Source organism: Narcine bancroftii, chromosome 1 (genome assembly GCF_036971445.1).
Source record: "Narcine bancroftii isolate sNarBan1 chromosome 1, sNarBan1.hap1, whole genome shotgun sequence".
Lineage (NCBI taxonomy): Eukaryota > Metazoa > Chordata > Chondrichthyes > Torpediniformes > Narcinidae > Narcine > Narcine bancroftii.
The window spans coordinates 84,097,832-84,117,796 of NC_091469.1; the positions used below are offsets into that span (position 1 = coordinate 84,097,832).

At 41.9% G+C, this 19,965-nt stretch overlaps 1 protein-coding gene across 1 annotated transcript; it reads right to left on the minus strand.

Annotated features, from left to right (window-relative positions):
* Positions 1-21: 21 nt before the first annotated feature.
* Positions 22-13,273, minus strand: surf1 (SURF1 cytochrome c oxidase assembly factor). Its single transcript, XM_069931677.1, has 9 exons — positions 13,171-13,273; positions 12,813-12,912; positions 11,895-12,022; positions 5,296-5,378; positions 3,901-4,092; positions 2,911-2,983; positions 1,845-2,007; positions 1,062-1,143; positions 22-251 (listed from the first exon to the last, which is right to left on the minus strand). The coding sequence occupies exons 1-9, from the start codon at positions 13,195-13,197 to the stop codon at positions 185-187; spliced, it is 915 nt and encodes a 304-aa protein (XP_069787778.1). The 5' UTR covers positions 13,198-13,273; the 3' UTR covers positions 22-184.
* Between the last annotated feature and the right edge of the window lie 6,692 nt (positions 13,274-19,965).

Genomic DNA, 19,965 nt, shown 5'->3' on the forward strand with positions numbered 1-19,965 from the left:
AAAAAAATTTGCATCATAGGCTAGTTTGATACTTAATTTTAATGGGAAATATTCATAACATACAGAATTGCAAGTTGGGCCTGTTTTCATGCTGGAACACTTGATTTATTTCCAAATGGAGAAAAAACAAGCAACAGGTAGAATGCAATTCCACAGGATCCACCAACATGCATGAAATTGGTTTCTAGGATGGCAATTTCCGGATGAATTTCTGGAACCACATGTAGGATGTAGCTGCACAAAGCCCATACCTTTAAAAAAAACACATTGAGAGATGATGCCCATGAGAAAGACTGAACCTTCAAGCTCTTGCCCTGATTATGGAAGTGTACCAAAAGGATTTAACAAAATGGGTAATGGAGATACCATTTGAATCTGAAGATGAGAGGGTCAATATTGAAACTGGTGGATTTGGAAGAAATGTTTTTCCACCCCAGTGAGTTTGGAACTTAAAAAAAATATATCTGTCTTGCTTTTTTAAGTCATGACAGAAATAAAAAATAGACATTAGGTTGTGAAGCAGAATATTGAATGTGAATGACATGTCAGACCACCTGAAGCCTGGTCCATTGCTTCAATGTTTTTTATATATGTGTATACTCGTGTAATCATTTAATTTTTTGGGGGGCCAAAAAGGGGTGGCCGACTTGCACACAGGTCAAATTTTTGTCCTGGAAGTACCAGTGTCATTAAATTCTGCAATCAGGGAGTGCTGGCAGGGTGATAGTTTGGATGGGCAGGCAGCTGGGGCAAAGGTCCACTGTCAGGCATTATTAGACAGTGGGGGGTGGGAAGGGGTGTCAACTTACACAGGTAAATATATTCATTTCTTAGGAAATTGTACTTCTGGAAAGTCCTGCATATTGCCATTGGTGGAGTCTTTGAAGGCTGGGTGGTCCTATGGTAAGGGACATCCCAATCTGTTCCAAGCTCTTGAACTCATCTAGTAACCATTCTACCTTGGAGATTGTGCCCTTCAGTAAGATATGGGATTGCATTTTTAAAATCTTTTGAGTGGTCTTTGGCCATACCTCAACTGAGGCAAAATGCTGTGGACTTACCAGGTTAGGATGTACTGCAGGTGTTCATTCCTCAAGGTGACTCGAGTCTGTCCTCCAACAGGACCTCCAGGGACTGTGCTATCTAAGAAACGATGGGGCAGTTAGATGCATGTGTTTCTGCTCTGACCATCCCAAGGTGTTTCACAATTCATGGTGTACATTAAATTATCAAATTTTTTTAATTCTACACTGAAGAAACATCCCACTGGCGGTCATCCACTGCATCTTCCATCTGTCACCAAGTTTAGGTCCATTTTGAGAGGAACAATAGAGAGGCTACATTGTCTTTGGGAAATAGATGCCTAAAACATGTACTGGAGCAGGAGACAGTACGGATGCTCAAATCCTTAAAATAGTAGTGAAAGGCTCATGAGAGTTCAGGGTCACTTAATAGAGGGAGGCAATGTTAAACTGGCAGACAATACTGGGTGAGATTGCAGTGTTTGAAGACCACTGGTTATCACTTTATACACAAAATGGAGAAATTTTTTTAAAAATTATGAATCACGTAACCACCAATGCCTTTCGAATGATACAGAAACTGAAAATACTCTCTTGGCAGCTACCATCTGAAAATGAAGTACCCTGTCAATACGTCCCTCTCTGACAGTACTGCACTGCCTTAACAATCAAGCGCTGCCTTGGGACTGCTCTTGTAAATACGCAGCATTCATAAGGAACTTCACCTTCCTCATCAGAAAGCACAATGCTCCCACAGTCCTGTCCCACTGATGATGCAGCACCAAGAAATAAGCCCGACACCTCTTGACCAATACGTCTTACCAAAGTCTGCATCAATGAGGATTGGTTCCGTGTCTGCAATCTGTGCCATTGTCTCTAAGTCCCGGTAGTACCAACAGTTCTTCTCAATGTCATTCTGAGGCATGAATGGTTTCCTTGTTTCAGATAGACGAACGACCCCAACCAGTTCCACCTCATCCATAATCTAGGAGAGTGAACACGTAGCATGACTTGCCTGGGAAAAGTTTTACAAGTTCTCTCAGGTGCAACACAAAGGTACAGACTCCAGGCCACAATGTGGAAACAGTCCCATCAGATTCCACACCGCCTTTCTGTGATAGTCTACTGTTCAAGCCTTGTATCTTATGGCCAATACAAGAATCATTTCCACTTTCAACTCTATAGATGGCAATAAGCAGTGTTACAGCTAATAGAGCACCTCAGGACCACAAACTCTCAAACGCATCTCAAGGAGCACACAACGTGCTTTTTGGCTTAACTCCTCCATGTCAAACAAGCTGGCATTCTGGGTTAGTCCCATTTGGTTCAACTCCTTATCTATGTAGCACAAAACCCCCGATATTTGGCACTTATGGGGATTGGTAGATGCCAGAAAAGTGAATTTGTGTTGGTGTGTGATTGGTGAACTAACTGCTAGTGGGGTGCCAATTTTAAACTTTTGTAATTTTTAACCTATTTATTTTACTTGATTTTTCTTTACACTAGTTGCTGGAGGCTGCTGGTTGCTTGAATTTCAGTAGCAGATTTTACTGTATCAGTGCATCATATTTGAACATCCTAATTGTACAGTTCTATAGCTTACTCTGAGCAAAAAAGTTGCCCCTCAGGCCCCTCTTAAATCTCTCCCCTCCTTAAACCATTGCCCTCTAGCTCTACCTTGCATTATTTTTTTTATAAGGTCACCTCTCAGTCTCCTACACGGCAGCCATTCCTTTTAAACTCTAGCTTTCTAATACCAGCAAATTAGTGGGGAATCTTCTGTGCCCTTTCCACTGCAAAATAGGCCCTCAGTGGGCTCTAACCTACCACAGTATTCCCCTCCCACTCCTTTCATCCTATATCTGCCCTTTACTTTCATTCCCCTCACCTGTCCTTTTTTCCTTGTTTCTGGATTGATCCTCCTTCTAGGTACAAAGCCCCTGTTCACGAGGATTCGCTGTCTGAAAGGAAAAAGTACACACAGTTCTCTTGAGAGGTCACGGTGAAAATTGGGCGTGAACTCTACATGCTGGCTGAGCTCAGAGCTTTGATATTGGCCCTGCTTGTCCCAGGTTGAATGAGAACTATAGATATAGAAAAACTGTTATACTGATCATACTCTGAGCCACCTTAATTATGCCTTGGAAGGTTTATATTTAGACATATGGCACAGTAACAAGCCCTTTCCACCCACAAGCCCATACCACCCAATTACATCCAACTAACCTACAAACCCTGGTACGTTTTGAACGGTGGGAGGAAACCAGAGCTCCTGGGGAAAAACCATGCAGACACGGGGAGAATCATACAAACTCTTTACAGACAGCAAGGGATTCAAACCCCTGCCATTGGCACTGTAAGGGTGTTGAACTAACTGCTACATAAACCGTGCCACCTTAATGGAGCAAGCATAGCTGGGGGCATCAAAATATACCTAATCCCTATGGGGTCCCAGAGCAGGTTAACTATGGCTAGCTGTTAGATGGTCAAAATGAGTGCAGGATTTACATAAAGAATGATCTCAGCACACAAATATGATCTTGGCAATTTCCACCTTGAAAATATCTGATATATATTCAGCTATTTTTCTGCTTTTAAAACATTATTTTAACATAAAATATAAACAGTCTCATGTTGAAATGTGGAGACAATTTGGGAGATTTTGAGAATGTCCTGGGTTATTTACAGTGACATCTGACCTCAGATTCTATCTGAGAGGCCGAAGGTCTCCTCGTGTTCCTGTGCAGAAATGGCCTCCTCCTGCTGATAGGCTTTATTAGACTTGAGGGGCTGAATGGCCTTTCCTCCTTACTTTAATACATCCAGTGGAGGGGGGGGAAGAAACAGTTTGCCTCCAAAGGTGCACAGACTGACATACCCTAGGTCTGTGCAAACAAACGGTGTGACTACGTTGGCGCCGGTGTCTCCACTGGAGGTCAGACGGCCTGCCTCTCGTGCCTCCTTGTCGGGGTCCACCAGGGACCGGGGCATGATGTAAAGCTCCCTGGAGTGGTCAAACCTTCCACGTACTTTCACCGGCCTGTACTCCAGCTTCTTCACTTCCACCTGACTGTGGTTCATGGGACACAGAGAATTGGTGTAACCATGAAAATAGCATCAACAAGATCAGCTGCAAAAATAAACCCCGATTCACCCAGAACTTAAACAATTATTCAAAGCGAGAGTCACTGCACTCTCCCTTGTCCTTTGACTTACCACCCCAACACTGGCTTGTAACTGGAAGACATTAATAAAGTTGAGGCTCCTATGGGGAGAGTCAAGGTGATCCAAGGTTTGCTCAGGTCCCATAACAGCCAAGGATGGAGGATCAGCTAATATTGAGGTCTAGTTTTAAATAGCAAACAAACAGAAGCTGGAGGAAGTCAACATTAAACAGCCTGCTTGGGTAGAAGTGGGTTTTGGGTCAGGACCCTTTAAGTACATAATTTCTAACCATGGATGCTACCTGATTTCCTCTAACATCTGCAGTTTTTTTATGTTTCTCTCCGATTTTAAAGAATCATGAAAGTACTTGAAATTCTCAAAGGGTACAGCAATGTACAAGAGTGGGAGTGTGTCTGTGTGTGGCTGTTGTCTGTCTGTAGCTGCTTTCAGGTGGAATCGCCTGGAGAATGCGGCTCCGGAGCAGGCTGCAAGTGTCTACGAAGGGATGGGGGACTGCGGGGCTGGGGCGGCCATCCCTGAGAATCCTGACTTATCGAGAGCTCTCATCTTAAATTTAGTGGGAATTTGTGTGCGTGCGTAAGTCCCGCAGTCCCCCGCCGGCCGCCCCAGCCCCACAGACCCCGCCGGCTGCCCAAGCCCCGCAGTCCCCCGCCGGCCGCCCCAGCCTTGCAGTCCCACATTGGGGGACTGTCAGGCAGCGGGGAGGGTGGCTGTTCTCAGCGGGTCGACAGCTGACTGCCAACAGCCTGCCCACTGCTAGGCTCCTGAAAGCTGCAAGCAGCTTTGCCTGAGCTGCTTTCAGGTGCAATGGGGGATTCTTGGAGCAGGATATTATACCTGCAGGAGAAGGGTTGGGTAGGTAAACCTCCTGGCCGGGTTCTCCACTTTCAGGTGGCCACACGACAGCCAGATAGGAGTACAATAGACTGCTTTACAGTCGGGTATTGTGGCCACCCTCCAGATACTGTCACTTTGTTACAACACTTTCTTTTTATGACAACAGTTACATTTTACTTAGCCTAGGTGTTTGAGGGGGTTGAGTTAGTGTTACTCAAGGGGGAAGGGAGATGATGTCAGTTTTACTTACTCAAGGGGTAGAGGCACAGGGTCTGAATGGCTCCTTTCTGACAGTTCCTTTATTAGCCCCAGTTTCCATTTCCGACGTTGAACCTTAATGAAATGGAAAATCAAAGTGTCAGAGACTAACACAGAGCCCAACGAGGCAAGACACACCAAGGAGGGGAAATGGACCTAGAGAGGAACTGATGTAAAACAAATATTTTCAGGGTGGATTCTAGGAAAATCTGGCATCCAAATCACAATTATACCCAATTAACCTACAAATCATGTCTTTGTTCTAGGATCATTCTTTTTTTGAATCCTGCACTCACCTTGAGCAGCACAGTTAACCTGTCCAGACTTGGTGCTGGGCAGGGAGAATGCAGGTACACAATCCTTTATTCGGAACTCTTGGGGGACAGTGTGTTCCGAATTTCGGATTTTTCTGGATTTCGGAAAGTCCACCTGAATTGTGCTGCCGTATCCACCCCCGCCACCTTACAGTCGCCCTGCCGTCTACCCCAACCCCTCCTCGCCTGCCCGACTCGTGCTGCCGGTCTCTCGCCCACCTGACTCTCTCCCCACTTGCCGGACTTTGGAGCTTTCTGGATTTTAGATGTCCGGATAAAGGATCGTGTACCTGTATTGGTCCTTCCCTGAAGTTATCTTCCACAATTAAACCCAATTAACCTACAAACCAAGAGTTAATACCATGACATCCTGATCTTTGACCTCCAGAGTGAACCTTAATCCCACAATGTCCATTGGCTCCACAGCATATATACTAGTAAACCCCATCCCAATCCCAGAAGCTCCACAATGACTCCAATCAATCTAATCCCTGACTCCTCACATTAACTGCTAATTGGTAATATATTAAAATGCGAGAGACTGATGTTGATACAGTACACAAAGCTTAATGTGCAGGTACAGTGAGCAATTAAAGCAGTTACTGCAAAATGGTAAGTGCTCAATTGAGACTATGCCTGTAAAAATGCATACAGGTCTGGACTCCCTACTGAAGTATATATTTGTGATGGAGGGAAAGCAGTAAGGGTTCACTGGACTGATTCCTGAAATGGCAGGTTTGCCCTATGATGAAAGTAAACAGTCTGGGCCCATACATTAGAGTTTAGAAGAATTTAAGAGATGACCTCATTGAAACATTTTTTTTTAAAATGGGGCCTGACAGAGTGGATGTAGAGTTAATGGGGTGTCAAGAACTAGGACCAAAGTCTAAGCCATGGGAAGAAATGTCTTCATCATTAGAATTCTCTACCAGAGAGGGCTGTGGAAGTTCAGTTATCATGGTCAAAATAAAAATAAACAGAATTTTAAATATTAATATGACTTCAAGCAATATGGGTTGTGTGAAAGGTTGATAAAAGATCAGCATGATCTGATGCTAGGGTCCCAGACCCAAAATGTCTTTCCAGAGTTGCTGCCTGATTCTTTTCACTTCCAGCATGTGAATATGTGATTGTCATCAGCCATGATCTTATTGAGTGGCAGAGCTGTCCTCAGTGCCTGACATATCTACTCCTGCTTGTATTTCTGTTCTTTTGACTTCTCCCTAAACTCAGATCCCTGGAACAATTCCATGACGACAACAGAAACGATCCCTGATCCTTCACTCCTCTCCTCCCCCCGCCCCTCCACCACTGTGACTACTGAAACACATATTGACCACCAACCCAAACAATAACCATATAACAATTTACAGTACAGAAACAGGCCATATTGGCTCTTCTAGTCCACACTGTTTTACGTGAAACTCCACTAGTTCCACCTACCGACTCCCATGCCCATAACCCTCCAACCCCCTATCATTCATGTACTCATCTAGCCTCCTCTTAAATGACAGAATTGACCCTGCCACACTACTTCTTCCGGTAGATCATTCCATTCAGCCACCACTCTCTGAGTTTTTTTTTTTTTTTTTTTTAAATTTTTTATTTTTCACACCATAAATCACAATAGCCATGATATACACTTTTTCTTTTCCACACATTTACAGTGACTTTTTCTCCCTCCCCCCTCCCTCCTCCCAAGCCACCCCCCCATCCCCCCCCCCCTCTCATCCATTTTAGTTATACAATCTAGGTTGCATTAATTCAGTTAGACAATGTTGTCATTCAACAAAAATACACCAGAAATTCTACTGAGTCCATTTTTTTCTTCTCTTCTCCTTCCATCAACTTAGGTAATGTTTGTTCCCGGTAGGTTTTCGCTATTGTATTTAATGTAAGGCTCCCATACTTGTTCGAATATTTCAATATTATTTCTTAAACTATATGTTATTTTTTCTAATGGAATACATTTATTCATTTCTATATACCATTGTTGTATTTTCAAATTATCTTCCAATTTCCAGGTTGACATAATACATTTTTTTGCTACAGCTAGGGCTATCTTAACAAATCTTTTTTGTGCATCCTCCAAGTCAATTCCAAATTCTTTATTTTTTATGTTACTTAGGAGAAAGATCTCTGGATTCTTTGGTATATTGTTTTCTGTTATTTTATTTAATATCTGATTGAGATCATCCCAAAATTTTTCTACTCTCTCACATGTCCAGATTGCATGAATTGTTGTTCCCCTTTCTTTTTTACATCGAAAACATCTATCAGATACTGTTGGGTCCCATTTATTTAACTTTTGCGGTGTAATGTATAGTCTGCGTAACCAATTATATTGTATCATACGCAGCCTCGTATTTATTGTATTTCTCATCGTTCCAGAGCATAACTTCTCCCATGTTTCCTTTTTTATCTTTATATTTAAATCTTGTTCCCATTTTTGTTTAGTTTTACCATTTGTTTCCTCATTTTCCTTTTCTTGCAGTTTAATATACATATTTTTTATAAATCTTTTGATTAACATTGTATCTGTAATCACATATTCAAGGTTACTTCCCTCTGGTAAACTCAAGTTGCTTCCTAATTTATCTTTCAAGTAGGATCTCAGTTGGTAATATGCCAGCGCTGTATCTCCCGTTATATTGTACTTATCTCTCATTTGTTCAAAGGATAAGAATCTACTTCCTGAAAAACAATTTTCTATTCTTTTAATCCCTTTTTTTTCCCATTTTCTAAAGGCAAGGTTGTCTATTGTAAAAGGGAGTAGCTTATTTTGCGTCAATATTAGTTTTGGTATTTGGTAATTTATTTTATTTCTTTCTACATGAATCTTCTTCCATATATTGAGGAGATGGTGTAATACTGGAGAAGTTCTATGTTGTACCAATTTTTCGTCCCATTTATATAATATGTGTTCAGGTATCTTTTCCCCTATTTTATCTAATTCTAGTCTCGTCCAGTCTGGTTTTTCCCTTGTTTGATAAAAATCTGATAGGTACCTTAATTGTGCGGCTCTATAATAATTTTTGAAGTTTGGCAATTGTAAGCCTCCTTGTTTATACCATTCTGTTAATTTGTCTAGTGCTATCCTCGGTTTCCCCCCTCTCCATAAAAATCTCCTTATTATTTTCTTTAACTCTTTGAAGAATTTTTCTGTCAGTTGTATTGGCAATGCCTGAAATAAGTATAGTATCCTTGGAAAAATGTTCATTTTAATACAGTTTATCCTTCCTATCAGTGTTAGTGGTAGCTCTTTCCAATGCTCTAAATCGTCCTGTAATTTTTTCATTAGTGGATTGTAATTGAGTTTATATAATTGGCCTAGATTTTTGTTTATTTGCACACCTAGGTATCTTATTGCCTGCGTTTGCCATCTGAATGGGGATTCCTCCTTAAATTTTGAGAAATCCGCGTTATTCATAGGCATTGCTTCACTTTTATTTACGTTTATCTTGTATCCCGACACTTCTCCATATTCCTTCAATTTCTTATATAGTTCTTTTATTGATAGTTCTGGTTCTGTTAAGTACACTATCACATCATCCGCAAACAGACTGATTTTATATTCCCTGTCTTTTATTTTTATTCCTTTTATATTATTATCTCTTCTTATCGATTCTGCTAGTGGTTCTATAGCTAGCGCAAACAATAATGGTGATAGTGGGCATCCCTGCCGCGTTGACCTGCTTAAGTTAAATTGCTTTGATACATGTCCATTTACTGTCACTTTCGCTAACGGTCCCTTATATAATGCTTTAATCCAATTAATATACTTCTCCGGTAAACTGAATTTTTGCAATACTTTGAACAAGTAATTCCATTCTACTCTGTCGAAGGCCTTCTCTGCGTCTAAAGCAACTGCTACTGCCGGTGCTTTATTTCCTTCTACTGCATGAATTAAGTTAATAAATTTACAAATATTGTCTGTTGTGCGTCTTTTTTTGATAAATCCAGTTTGGTCTAAATTTACCATTTTCGGTACCTGTTCTGCTAATCTGTTCGCTAATAGTTTAGCTATTATCTTATAATCTGTGTTTAGCAAAGATATTGGTCTATATGACGCTGGTGAGAGTGGATCTTTCCCTTGTTTTAGTATCACTGTAATTATTGCTGTTTTACATGAATCTGGTAAGTTTTGTGTCTCATCAATCTGGTTGATTACATCCAGGAGGGGCGGTATTATTAGGTCTTTAAATGTTTTGTAGAATTCTATTGGGAGTCCATCCTCTCCTGGTGTCTTATTATTTGGTAAATTTTTTATTATCTCTTGTATTTCTACTGTTCCAAATGGTTCTGTTAATTTATTTTGTTCCTCTATTTGTAGTTTTGGTAGTTCAATTTTAGTCAAAAATTCATCTATTTTCCCTTCTTTCCCTTCGTTTTCGGTTCGGTATAATTGTTCATAGAATTCTCTGAAGTTTTCCTTAATTTCTTTTGGATTATATGTAATTTGTTTGTCTTTTTTCCTTGTTGCCAATACCATTTTCTTAGTTTGCTCTGTCTTAAGCTGCCATGCTAGGATTTTGTGTGTTTTTTCCCCTAGTTCATAATATTTCTGTTTTGTCTTCATTATATTCTTCTCCACCTTATATGTTTGTAATGTTTCATATTTTATTTTTTTATCCGCCAATTCTCTTCTTTTGGTTGTATCTTCCTTTATTGCTAATTTTTTTTCTATGTTTATTATTTCCCTTTCCAACTGCTCTGTTTCCTGATTATAGTCCTTCTTCATCTTGGTTGCATAACTTATTATTTGCCCTCTAATGAATGCTTTCATTGCGTCCCATAGTATAAACTTATCTTCCACTGATTCCGTATTTACTTCAAAGTACATTTTTAATTGTTTTTCAATAAATTCTCTAAAATCCTGTCTTTTAAGTAGCATGGGGTTTAATCTCCATCTATACATTCTTGGAGGGATGTCTTCTAGCTCTATTGCCAATAACAGGGGTGAGTGGTCCGATAATAGTCTAGCTTTATATTCCGTTTTCCTAACTCTCCCTTGTATGTGGGCTGATAACAGGAATAGGTCTATCCTTGAGTATGTTTTATGTCTAGTCGAGTAGTATGAGTATTCCTTTTCTTTTGGGTTTTGTTTCCTCCATATGTCCACAAGTTTCATTTCTTGCATTGATTTAATTATAAATTTGGTTACTTTGTTCTTCCTGTTAATTTTTTTCCCCGTTTTATCCATATTTGGATCCAAATTCAGATTGAAATCCCCTCCTATTAGTATGTTCCCTTGCGTATTAGCTACCTTCAAAAAGATATCTTGCATAAACTTTTGATCTTCTTCGTTAGGTGAATATATATTAAGTAGATTCCAAAGCTCTGAATATATCTGACATTTTATCATAACATATCTCCCTGCTGGATCTATTATTTCCTCTTCTATTTTAAATGGCACATTTTTGCTAATTAATATAGCCACTCCTCTTGCTTTTGAATTATACGATGCTGCTGTTACATGTCCTACCCAATCTCTCTTTAATTTCTTGTGCTCCAATTCAGTTAAATGTGTTTCTTGGACAAATGCTATATCTATTTTTTCCTTTTTCAGTAAATTTAGTAGTTCAGCCACCACTCTCTGAGTGAAGAAGCATCCTCTTATATTACTTCTAAAGTTTTCCCCCCCTAACCCTCAACTTAATACCCCTTGTACTGATCTCCACTACCCTCAGGGAAAGAGCCTGTTCACATCTACTCTATCTATTCCCTTCATAATTTTAAATACCTCTATCAAATCCCCTCTTAACCTTCTACCTCTAACGAATAAAGTCCCAGTCTACTCAATCTTTCTCCATATTCAAGATACTGCAATCCAAGCAACATTTTTGGAAACCTTCTTTGCACCCTCTCTACATTCTTTAAATCCTTCCTATAATTTGGAGTCCAGAACTGCACACAATACTCCTAACTTGGCCTCACCAAAGCCTCAACATCACCTCGCAGCTCCTGTATTCTATGCTATGATTTATAAAGGCCAGCATACCAAAAGCCTTCTTCACCACCCTATCTACATGTTAATCCACCTTCAAGGAACGCTGAACTGTTATTCCAAGATCCCTCTGTTCCTCAGCTTTCCTCAATGCCCTCCCCTTCACTGCTCAGACCATTCTAGTTCTGAACCCAGTGACTGCAGATATTGTCTCCCTTGACCCACCCACCCACTTGTAAACCAGGCCTTACTATGCATATCAGCTTCTGCTCTGACGTGCCACACATCCTCTACACCAAATTTCCCACAGCGCAACGTGAGGCAACATACCTGCCAGGTTCCAAGACCAAAGGTGGTGACTGGGATCAGAAGCAGGGTCCATTTCAGGAAGGAATCATCAGTACCCTCAGACTCGGTTGCAGTGGTGTTACGTGCTACATTGTGTCGCACAATAATCTCTGAATTACAAAGACAGTTGAGTATCAGGAAAATCTGGGGAGCAAATTTTATCATCACCCTAACCTTTCCAGTCTGAACATCAAGTGGATGCTCAGAGGATATTTCTCCTGGTGGACGGCTCTAGAAATAGAACTCACAAGATTAAGGGTTAGTCAACAGAAAACTCCCATTCGCCTATTTTATCCCCCGTAGCCAATTCTCTCTCATCAGCCCATAAATCCCAACTAAGACTCTCCTATCATTTACATACACCTGCAGTAATTTACCCAATCAATCTGCACATTTTGGGGAAGCAAGAAGAAAACATGCAAAATGCATACTGGTCAGGGACATTGGAGCAATGAGACAACAACACGAACTGCTGTGCCACCCTATCTTGGGTTGCAGACTGATTTCTCATCTCAGAGGGTTGTGAATTATTGGCACCCATTGAATCTCTTCTCCACTGTGATGGAGGTTTGCACCACAGAGAAATCCTGGATTCTGGGGATCAGATAGTAAAGTGGAGCTGAAGTCAGTGATCAGTTTAACCATGGTTGGTAGAGCAGGATCAAGGAGCCACAAAGACTATTCCTGCTCCTACTTGTAACTTCTTAATTCCATTTGTATATCCTCAGTTTTAATTATTCCACTATACGTTTGGTCACCAAGGCCCAATATTCCAGAGTTATGTACCCAAAATTTTTCACATTTCTCCAAGGCATTCCCTCAAAAAACACTGCTCAACATTTTGGTCATTTCTAATATCAACAGTATGTCAATGCAAGTTATTGCACACATTTTCCTTACTGTGGCTGTACAGTACTTTCTTGCTTTTAGTCTTCCCAGTGGTAAAGGGCAAGATTAGCTGGCTATCACTGGCGACATCTGTTGAGCAGTTATTCAGAATCTGTGGAATGAAAAGAGAAGACTGAGGAAAATTTCCAAAGAGCTTAAACACCAGGGATTGCGTGTGTGTACTTCCCTCTGTTGTCCATCCTTTCCTCTCACACCGATTCCACCGTTCAGGAGGTGGCCGTTCAGCCCATCCTCTCGGTTTAAGCCATTTAAAAACGAGGCGGATTTCACCAAGATGCCACATTGGGGTGCACATTAGGGACGGAGAAAGGGTACTTTAGTCGACACTCTTACCTAAGGCTGAACTCACCCATGACCTCCGAATAATCCGCAACATTCTCGGTGAAACCCGGAAGCACCGCCGCACTTCCGGGTTTTATCCGCTGACGTCACAGCTCGGCGAGTGCAACGTTTGTCATGGAGCCGCTGGGTCAGTGGCGAGGTTTGCACTCGGCCGGCTCCTGCAGTGGGTTAAAGCGACTTGTCCGACCTCATCCTGAATACAGCGGAAAGAGGCCATTGCACCATGTGCTGATCAATTTCCCCCAGTTAATATTTGTCATAGATATTTTCTTAGTGAAAGGCAGCCTTGCCTTTTACTGGGGAGTTGGCGTCCTTTTCATGTTATTATGGGTGCTCTAAGTATTAAAGTTTGGGCCACGAAGCTCTTGGAGAATGTACAATGCTGAACATCTGAAGTTGAGAGTCCACTTAACCATATATAACCGTTTACAGCACGGAAACAGGCCATGTTGGCCCTTCAAGTCCATACCGGTTCACTTGAACAACTCCACTAGCTCCTCCGCAAACTCCTGAGGAAGTAGAGGCTTTCTTCATGATGCCATTGGTGTGTTGGTTCCAGGAAAGATCTTCCAAGATAGTGACTCACAAGAACCTACATTTGCTCATCCTCTATTGATGACAATAAAACAATCAAGTCATTAAGGAAAAGTTCTGATAGGTTAATCTCCACCGACCTACCTTTTCCCCATATCCCTTAATTCCCTACTTTGTAAATAGCATAAGACCTCATTGATACTGCCATGAGCCTTCTGCAGTTAATTAATTTTCCTCCCCATTACCGCATCGTGGCTTCTCAACCTTATTCCACTCACCTTACCGGAGTCCCGACACTTCGACCGCCGACTCCAGCGTTGATCCAATCCGCCGACCTGCTGGAGGTCCCAACGCTGATGCCGGTGACTCCCCGAATCCCACCTGAGCCCTGGTCATTCTTGGGCCGGAGCTTTCCACGCTGACTCCATCCACGTTCCTCTCCACACAGACTCCTACTGTTGTCCCTATCTCGCTGCTGCGTCCCACTTACTCATCCCCCATACCAGTCCTTGCCCTTCCTTGTCACCTTACTCCACCACCATCTCCCCCTCCTCTCCCCAATCCCCGACCTCGAACCTCATCCCACCTCTCTCTGGTTACCACCCCTCCCCCCAGCTCCTGCTCTGACCTCCCTCACCCGCTTCCTCCTACCCCAACTCCCTCTTCTAATCTCCCCCACCCTCACCTCCCCCCTTCTGAGCTCCCCTGGCCAACTTCCCCAACCCTCCTCCCTCCAACCCCCACCTTCCATCCCCACCCTATGACCTCCACAACCCTCCAAATTCCCCAACACTCTCCTCCACACCGATTCCCAATCTGACCCCTGCTTGGTTTTTACTATCCCTTCTGACATTCCCCTCTCTGCAACAGAGTGCTAGGTCCTCAGGAGAAGCCTCACCTTCGTCCCCCTCTGCCCACACCTCAATGGTTCTGTGCATGCAGTGATGTCAAAATCTTCTTGCATCATCTCTGTCTCCAGGCCTACTACCATGACCGTGACTCTCTACCACCCAAGACACTTTCTCCTGCTTTAAGCCCTCTTCTCCTCCTGGACACCTCGTCCTGGCCAGCTGCCCATTGTGGACCTTTTTATTTCCAACTGCCACCAAGACATCAACCGTCTCCACTTCACCACTTCCCTCTCGTATTCTAATCTTCCCTCATCAGAACACTCACCCTCCACTCTCTCCACAACAATCCCAACCTCACCATCAAACCCACAGATAAGAGTGGTGCTGTTGTGGTCTGGTGTACTGACCTCTATCTTGCTGAGGCCAGACAACAGCTCTCAGACACCTCCTCCTATTGACCCCTCCAACAGGATCCCATCACTACACATCAAGCCAGTGTCTCCAACACCATTTCCAACCTCATGACCAAATAAGTGGTTATGTATTTTTATGTTTACTATATAAAGGACACTGTTTGTCCTGCTGAGTCTCTCCAACATTGTGTTTTTGCTAACCACAGAACACCTATGGCATAGGATGCCATAGGTCAGGTGGGGCCAAACCTGCTTAACATGAGAGCCCAATATGGTACATAAAAAAATGTTTTTTTTTGTTTTTTTTAAACTTTATTTAAAATTTTATAACATGAATAAAATAGAAAATTACATTTAAAAAGAATAAAAGTAAGATAATAACCCCCCCCCAATAATTATTACACAACATTAATGACCTAACTTAAAATTAGTCTAACCCCCCCCCAAATAAATATTAGACATAAAAAAAAGTTACATGCACATTTTGTTACAAACATTTTCTATAAATATTAAGAAATCCATGTATATAATAATAATAATATCTATTTGTGTATGTAATTTTTAAACTATTAGTTTCAGTAATAAAAAGCACACATACTGTATATATGTGTGTAATAGGTGAATTTTGTGGACTAAATTTTAGGGTAAAATTTAGGGGTTCACTATTACAAAAATATTACTTTTGTGTCGTTCGAGATGTTGGGAGTTCGGATGGACGGGAGTAGCCAGGTCCGGGTGGTAAGTCCTTGTTCGGGGCATCAGAAACTCAGATGGGTAGCGGGGGGGTGGGTGGGTCTCAGGAGAGAGTCCACGGTTAGGGCGTCGGGAGCTTGGATGGAAGGGTGGGTGGCCAGGACCAGTGGTAAGTCCACATTTGGCACATCGGGAGCTTGGATGGGCAGGCACTGGCCGAGACCCAGATGAGAATCCACGGTCAGGGCATGAGGAACTTGAATGAGAGGGTGGCCGGGGCATCAGGAGATTCAGTGGGCAGATGGCCCTGGCTAACTGTACATCCGAAATACCAACAATCTGGCTGCCTGCGCATCCTAGCTCCTGATCACGGATCCTTGCCCTGGCTGCCAGAGTTGTACCAATGAAAGTCAAAGAAGCTATTATGAGGCTGAAATCAAGAATAAAACAGTTAGAGATCTGCCCAAATCTTGGGGTTACTAAAATCAACAGTTTGAAAAAAGTGTACTGGTGAGCTCAGTAATTGCAAAAGGACTAATATTCCAAGGAAACCTCCACTGCTAATGACAGAAGAATTCTCATCATAATGAAGAAAAAACCCCAAATGTATGTATGATAGATCAGAAACACACTTCAGGAGGCAGGTGTGGATATGTTAATGAGTGCTCATTTTGGTAATTCTAAGGTTTGGGTGACGTCTCACTATTTTATTCTTGTCCTTCAGCCTCACAATAGCTTCTTTGACTTTGATTGGTACAATTCTGGTCCTCATATTGAAAAGTGGCAACTATAGACTCCAAAGGTTTGAAGCAATATACCTCTCTTTTACTTGCATCAATGAAGCAATTAAACATCCTTGAATCCTCACAAACTCCCGTGATGTCTCAAACATTATTGTGCTCTGAAATGGGGGGAACTATGTATAAAAAGTGCTGTCATTTCTACAAGGGCAAACCAAAATGTATACAAATAACCTTGAATGAAATCTGGAATGTGCACTTTAATTACACATGAATTGTTTGATTACAAATTTAAAACTGTGGAGCACAGGGGCAAATAAAGGGAAGAAGTGTCTTTGTCCCAAACGTTATGAAGGGCTCTATATTTCACATTCTTAATCTGATTGGTCAGGGTTTATACTGCAGCTTGCTCTGTTCATTTGTCTCACAGGGTTCAACATGCTATTTCCACCTCACACTGTTCACAACTTGGAACTTAATATATTTGTTGACATGAAATAGGAAAAACATGTTCTGCTAATGGTAAGCTCTATTCATTGCTTGCCATAAGATATTTTGAGTCATTTATATTATTCATAATCACTTCCAATTACTTGAAGCAACATATTTATTTAACTTAATTATAAGCTGATAATGCAAATTAAGTTGTCTGTTGCCTGGAAAGCAACACAAAAATAATACATAGCTTCATATTCTTAAAGCTATTCCGGCATAGTCTTTTAAACTTTCTATACATTTGCTTCACATTTATAATGGAAAATGCAGGCAGAGCAGGGCACCCCTATGGCTGTCCCCACAATAACAAGTATACAATTTTGGATACTGTTAGAGGGAGAACCTACCAGAGAGAATCCATGGTGATGGAGTCTGGTCCTGTGGCTAAGAAGGGAAGGGAGGAGAAAGGGTGAGCTGTAGGGATAAGAGATTGCATAGTTAGGGTGACAGATAAGTGGTTCTGTTGAAGAGATAGAGTATCCCAGATGATATGTTCCCACCCTGGTGCCAGGGTCTGAGATACCTCAGATTGAGTTCATGGCATTCCCAGGAGAGACGGTGAACACCCAGATGTCATGATCCATATAGGGACCAATGATGTAGGCAGGAAGGGTGAGGAGGTCCTGAAAGGAGAGTTCAAGGAATTAAACAATAGGTTGAAGTACAGGACCCCCAGGGTAGTGATCTCAGAACTGATACCCATGCCACATGCTAGTGAGGTTAGAAATAGGAGGATAATGCAGCTTAACACAAGGCCAAAGAAATAGTGCAGGAGGGAGGGCTTCAGGTTTCTGGATCATTGAGCTCTCTTCCAGGGAGGTTGGGACATGTTCCAATGAGACGGTTTGCAAATGAACTGGAGAGGGACTAACATCCTTGCAGGAAGGTTTGCTAGTGCTGCTTCAGTTGGTTTAAACTAGATTTGTGGGGGGATAGGAACCAGAGTACCAGAGCCGATAGAGGAGTGAAAAGATTATGTGAAAATTGCATGCACCGTTAGAAGTCAATGGGTTGTACATGGTGGAAGTGTTCTCAGGTGCCTCTATTTCAAAGCAAGGAGTATTGTAGGAAAGGCAGATGAGCTTAGAGCATGGATTGGCATGTGGAATTATGACATTGTTGCCATCAGTGAACATTGGTTGCAGGAAGGACTGGTGGCTCAATGTTCTGGGCTTATGTCATTTTAGATGCGATAGAACAAGTGGGATGAAAGGGGAAGGAGTGGCATTGCTCGTCAGGGAAAATATCACAGCTATGCCCGGGTTCATCTACTGGGTGGAGGTGAGGAATGGGAAAGGTATGACCACACTCATGGGGTTGTATTATAGACCACCCAATAATCAATGATAATTGGAGGAGCAAATCTGTAGAGAGATAACAGATAGCTGCAGGAAACATCAGCTTGTGATAGTAGGAGATTTAAATGTTCCATATATTGACTGTGACTCCCATACTGTAAAAGGGCTGGATGGCTTGGAGTTTGTCAAATGTGTTCAGCAAAGTTTTCTAAATCAATAGATAGAAGTATTAACTAGAGAGAGTTTAATACTAGATCTCCTATTAGGGAACTAAATATACAGTATGTTAGGGAACATTTTGGGTCCAGGGATCTTAATGCCATTAGTTTCAAGTTAATTATGGAGAAGGATAGGTCTGGGCCTCGAGTTGAGATTCTACATTGGAGAAAGGCTAATTTTGAGGGAATGAGAAAGGATCTAGAATGCGTGGATTGGGAAAAGTTGTTTTTTGGTAAGGATGTGCGAGGTAAGTGGAAGACCTTCAAAGGTGAAATTTTGAGAGTACAGAATTTGTATGTTCCAGTCAGGATCAAAGTCAAGGTTTGCAGGCATAAGGAACCCTGGTTTTTGAGAGATATTGGAGATCTGATTCAGAAGAAGAGAGAGGTGTATAGCAGGTATAGGCAACATGGAGTAAATGAAGTACTTGAGGAGTATTAAAAATGCAAGAACAACCCAAAGGAAGAAACCAGGAAGGCGAAAAGAGGAGATGATGTTGCCTTGGCCAACAACATGAAGGAAAATCCTAAGCATTTCTATTGGGAGATTAAGAGCAAGAGGATAATAAGGGACAAAATTTGTCCGTTGAAGATCAGAGTGGTTGTCTTTGTATGGAGCCAAAAGAGATGGGGGAGATCTTAAATGTTTTTTCCAACAGTATTTAGTCAAGAAATGGGCGCAGGTTCATGGGGCATAAGGAAAACAAGCAGTGAAGCCATGGAACCAATACAGATTAAAGAGGAGGAGGTGCTTGCTGTCTTAAAGCAAATAAGCCTGACAAGATGTTCACTCGGACCTTGAGGGAGGCTAGCGTAGAAGTTGCAAGGGCTCTGGCATAAATATTTAAACTGTCCTTAGCCACGGGTCTGGTGTCATAGGATTGGAAGGTAGCTCACGTTATTCCGTTGTTTAAAAAAGGCTCCAACTGTAACCCAGGAAATTATAGGCTAGTGAGCTTGATGTCAGTAGTAGGTAAATTATTGGAAGGTGTTCTAAGAATTTGGATATACAATTATCTGGATAGCCAGGTACTGATTAAGGATAGTCAACATGGTTTTGTGCATGGTAGGTCATGCTTAACCAATCTTATAGAGTTTTTCAAGGAGATTACAAGGAAAGTTGATGAAGGAAAGTGTGTGGATGTTGACTACATGGACTTTAGTAAGGCCTTTGACAAGGTCCCACATGGGAGGTTAGTCAGGAAGGTTCAGATGCTAGGTATTCATGGTGAAGTAGTGAATTGGGTTCAACAATGGCTGGACGGGAGAAGCCAGAGAGTGGTAGTAGATGATTGCTTCTCAGACTGGAGACCTGTGACTAAAGGCGTGTCTCAGGGATCTATCCTGGGGCCATTGTAGTTTGTCATCTATATCAATGTTCTGGATGATAATGTGATAAATTGGATCAGCAAGTTTGCAGATGACACTATGATTTGAGATGTTGTGGACAGTGAAGGTTTTCAAAGCTTGCAGAGGGATCTGGACCAGCTGGAAAAATGAGCTGCAAAATGGTAGATGGAATTTAATGCAGACAAGTGTGAGGTGTGGTAATTTGGAAGG

Excerpts from the sequence above, each read along its gene's own strand:
- surf1 (XM_069931677.1), bottom strand. The coding sequence starts at position 13,197 with ATGTTGCGGATTATTCGGAGGTCATGG. Across the intron at positions 12,913-13,170 it reads GGATTATTCGGAGGTCATGG|ATTCTGAATAACTGCTCAAC; the intron begins GTGAGTTCAGCC and ends TTCATTCCACAG. Across the intron at positions 4,093-5,295 it reads CCTGTGCCTCTACCCCTTGA|TCAGGTGGAAGTGAAGAAGC; the intron begins GTAAGTAAAACT and ends CATGAACCACAG.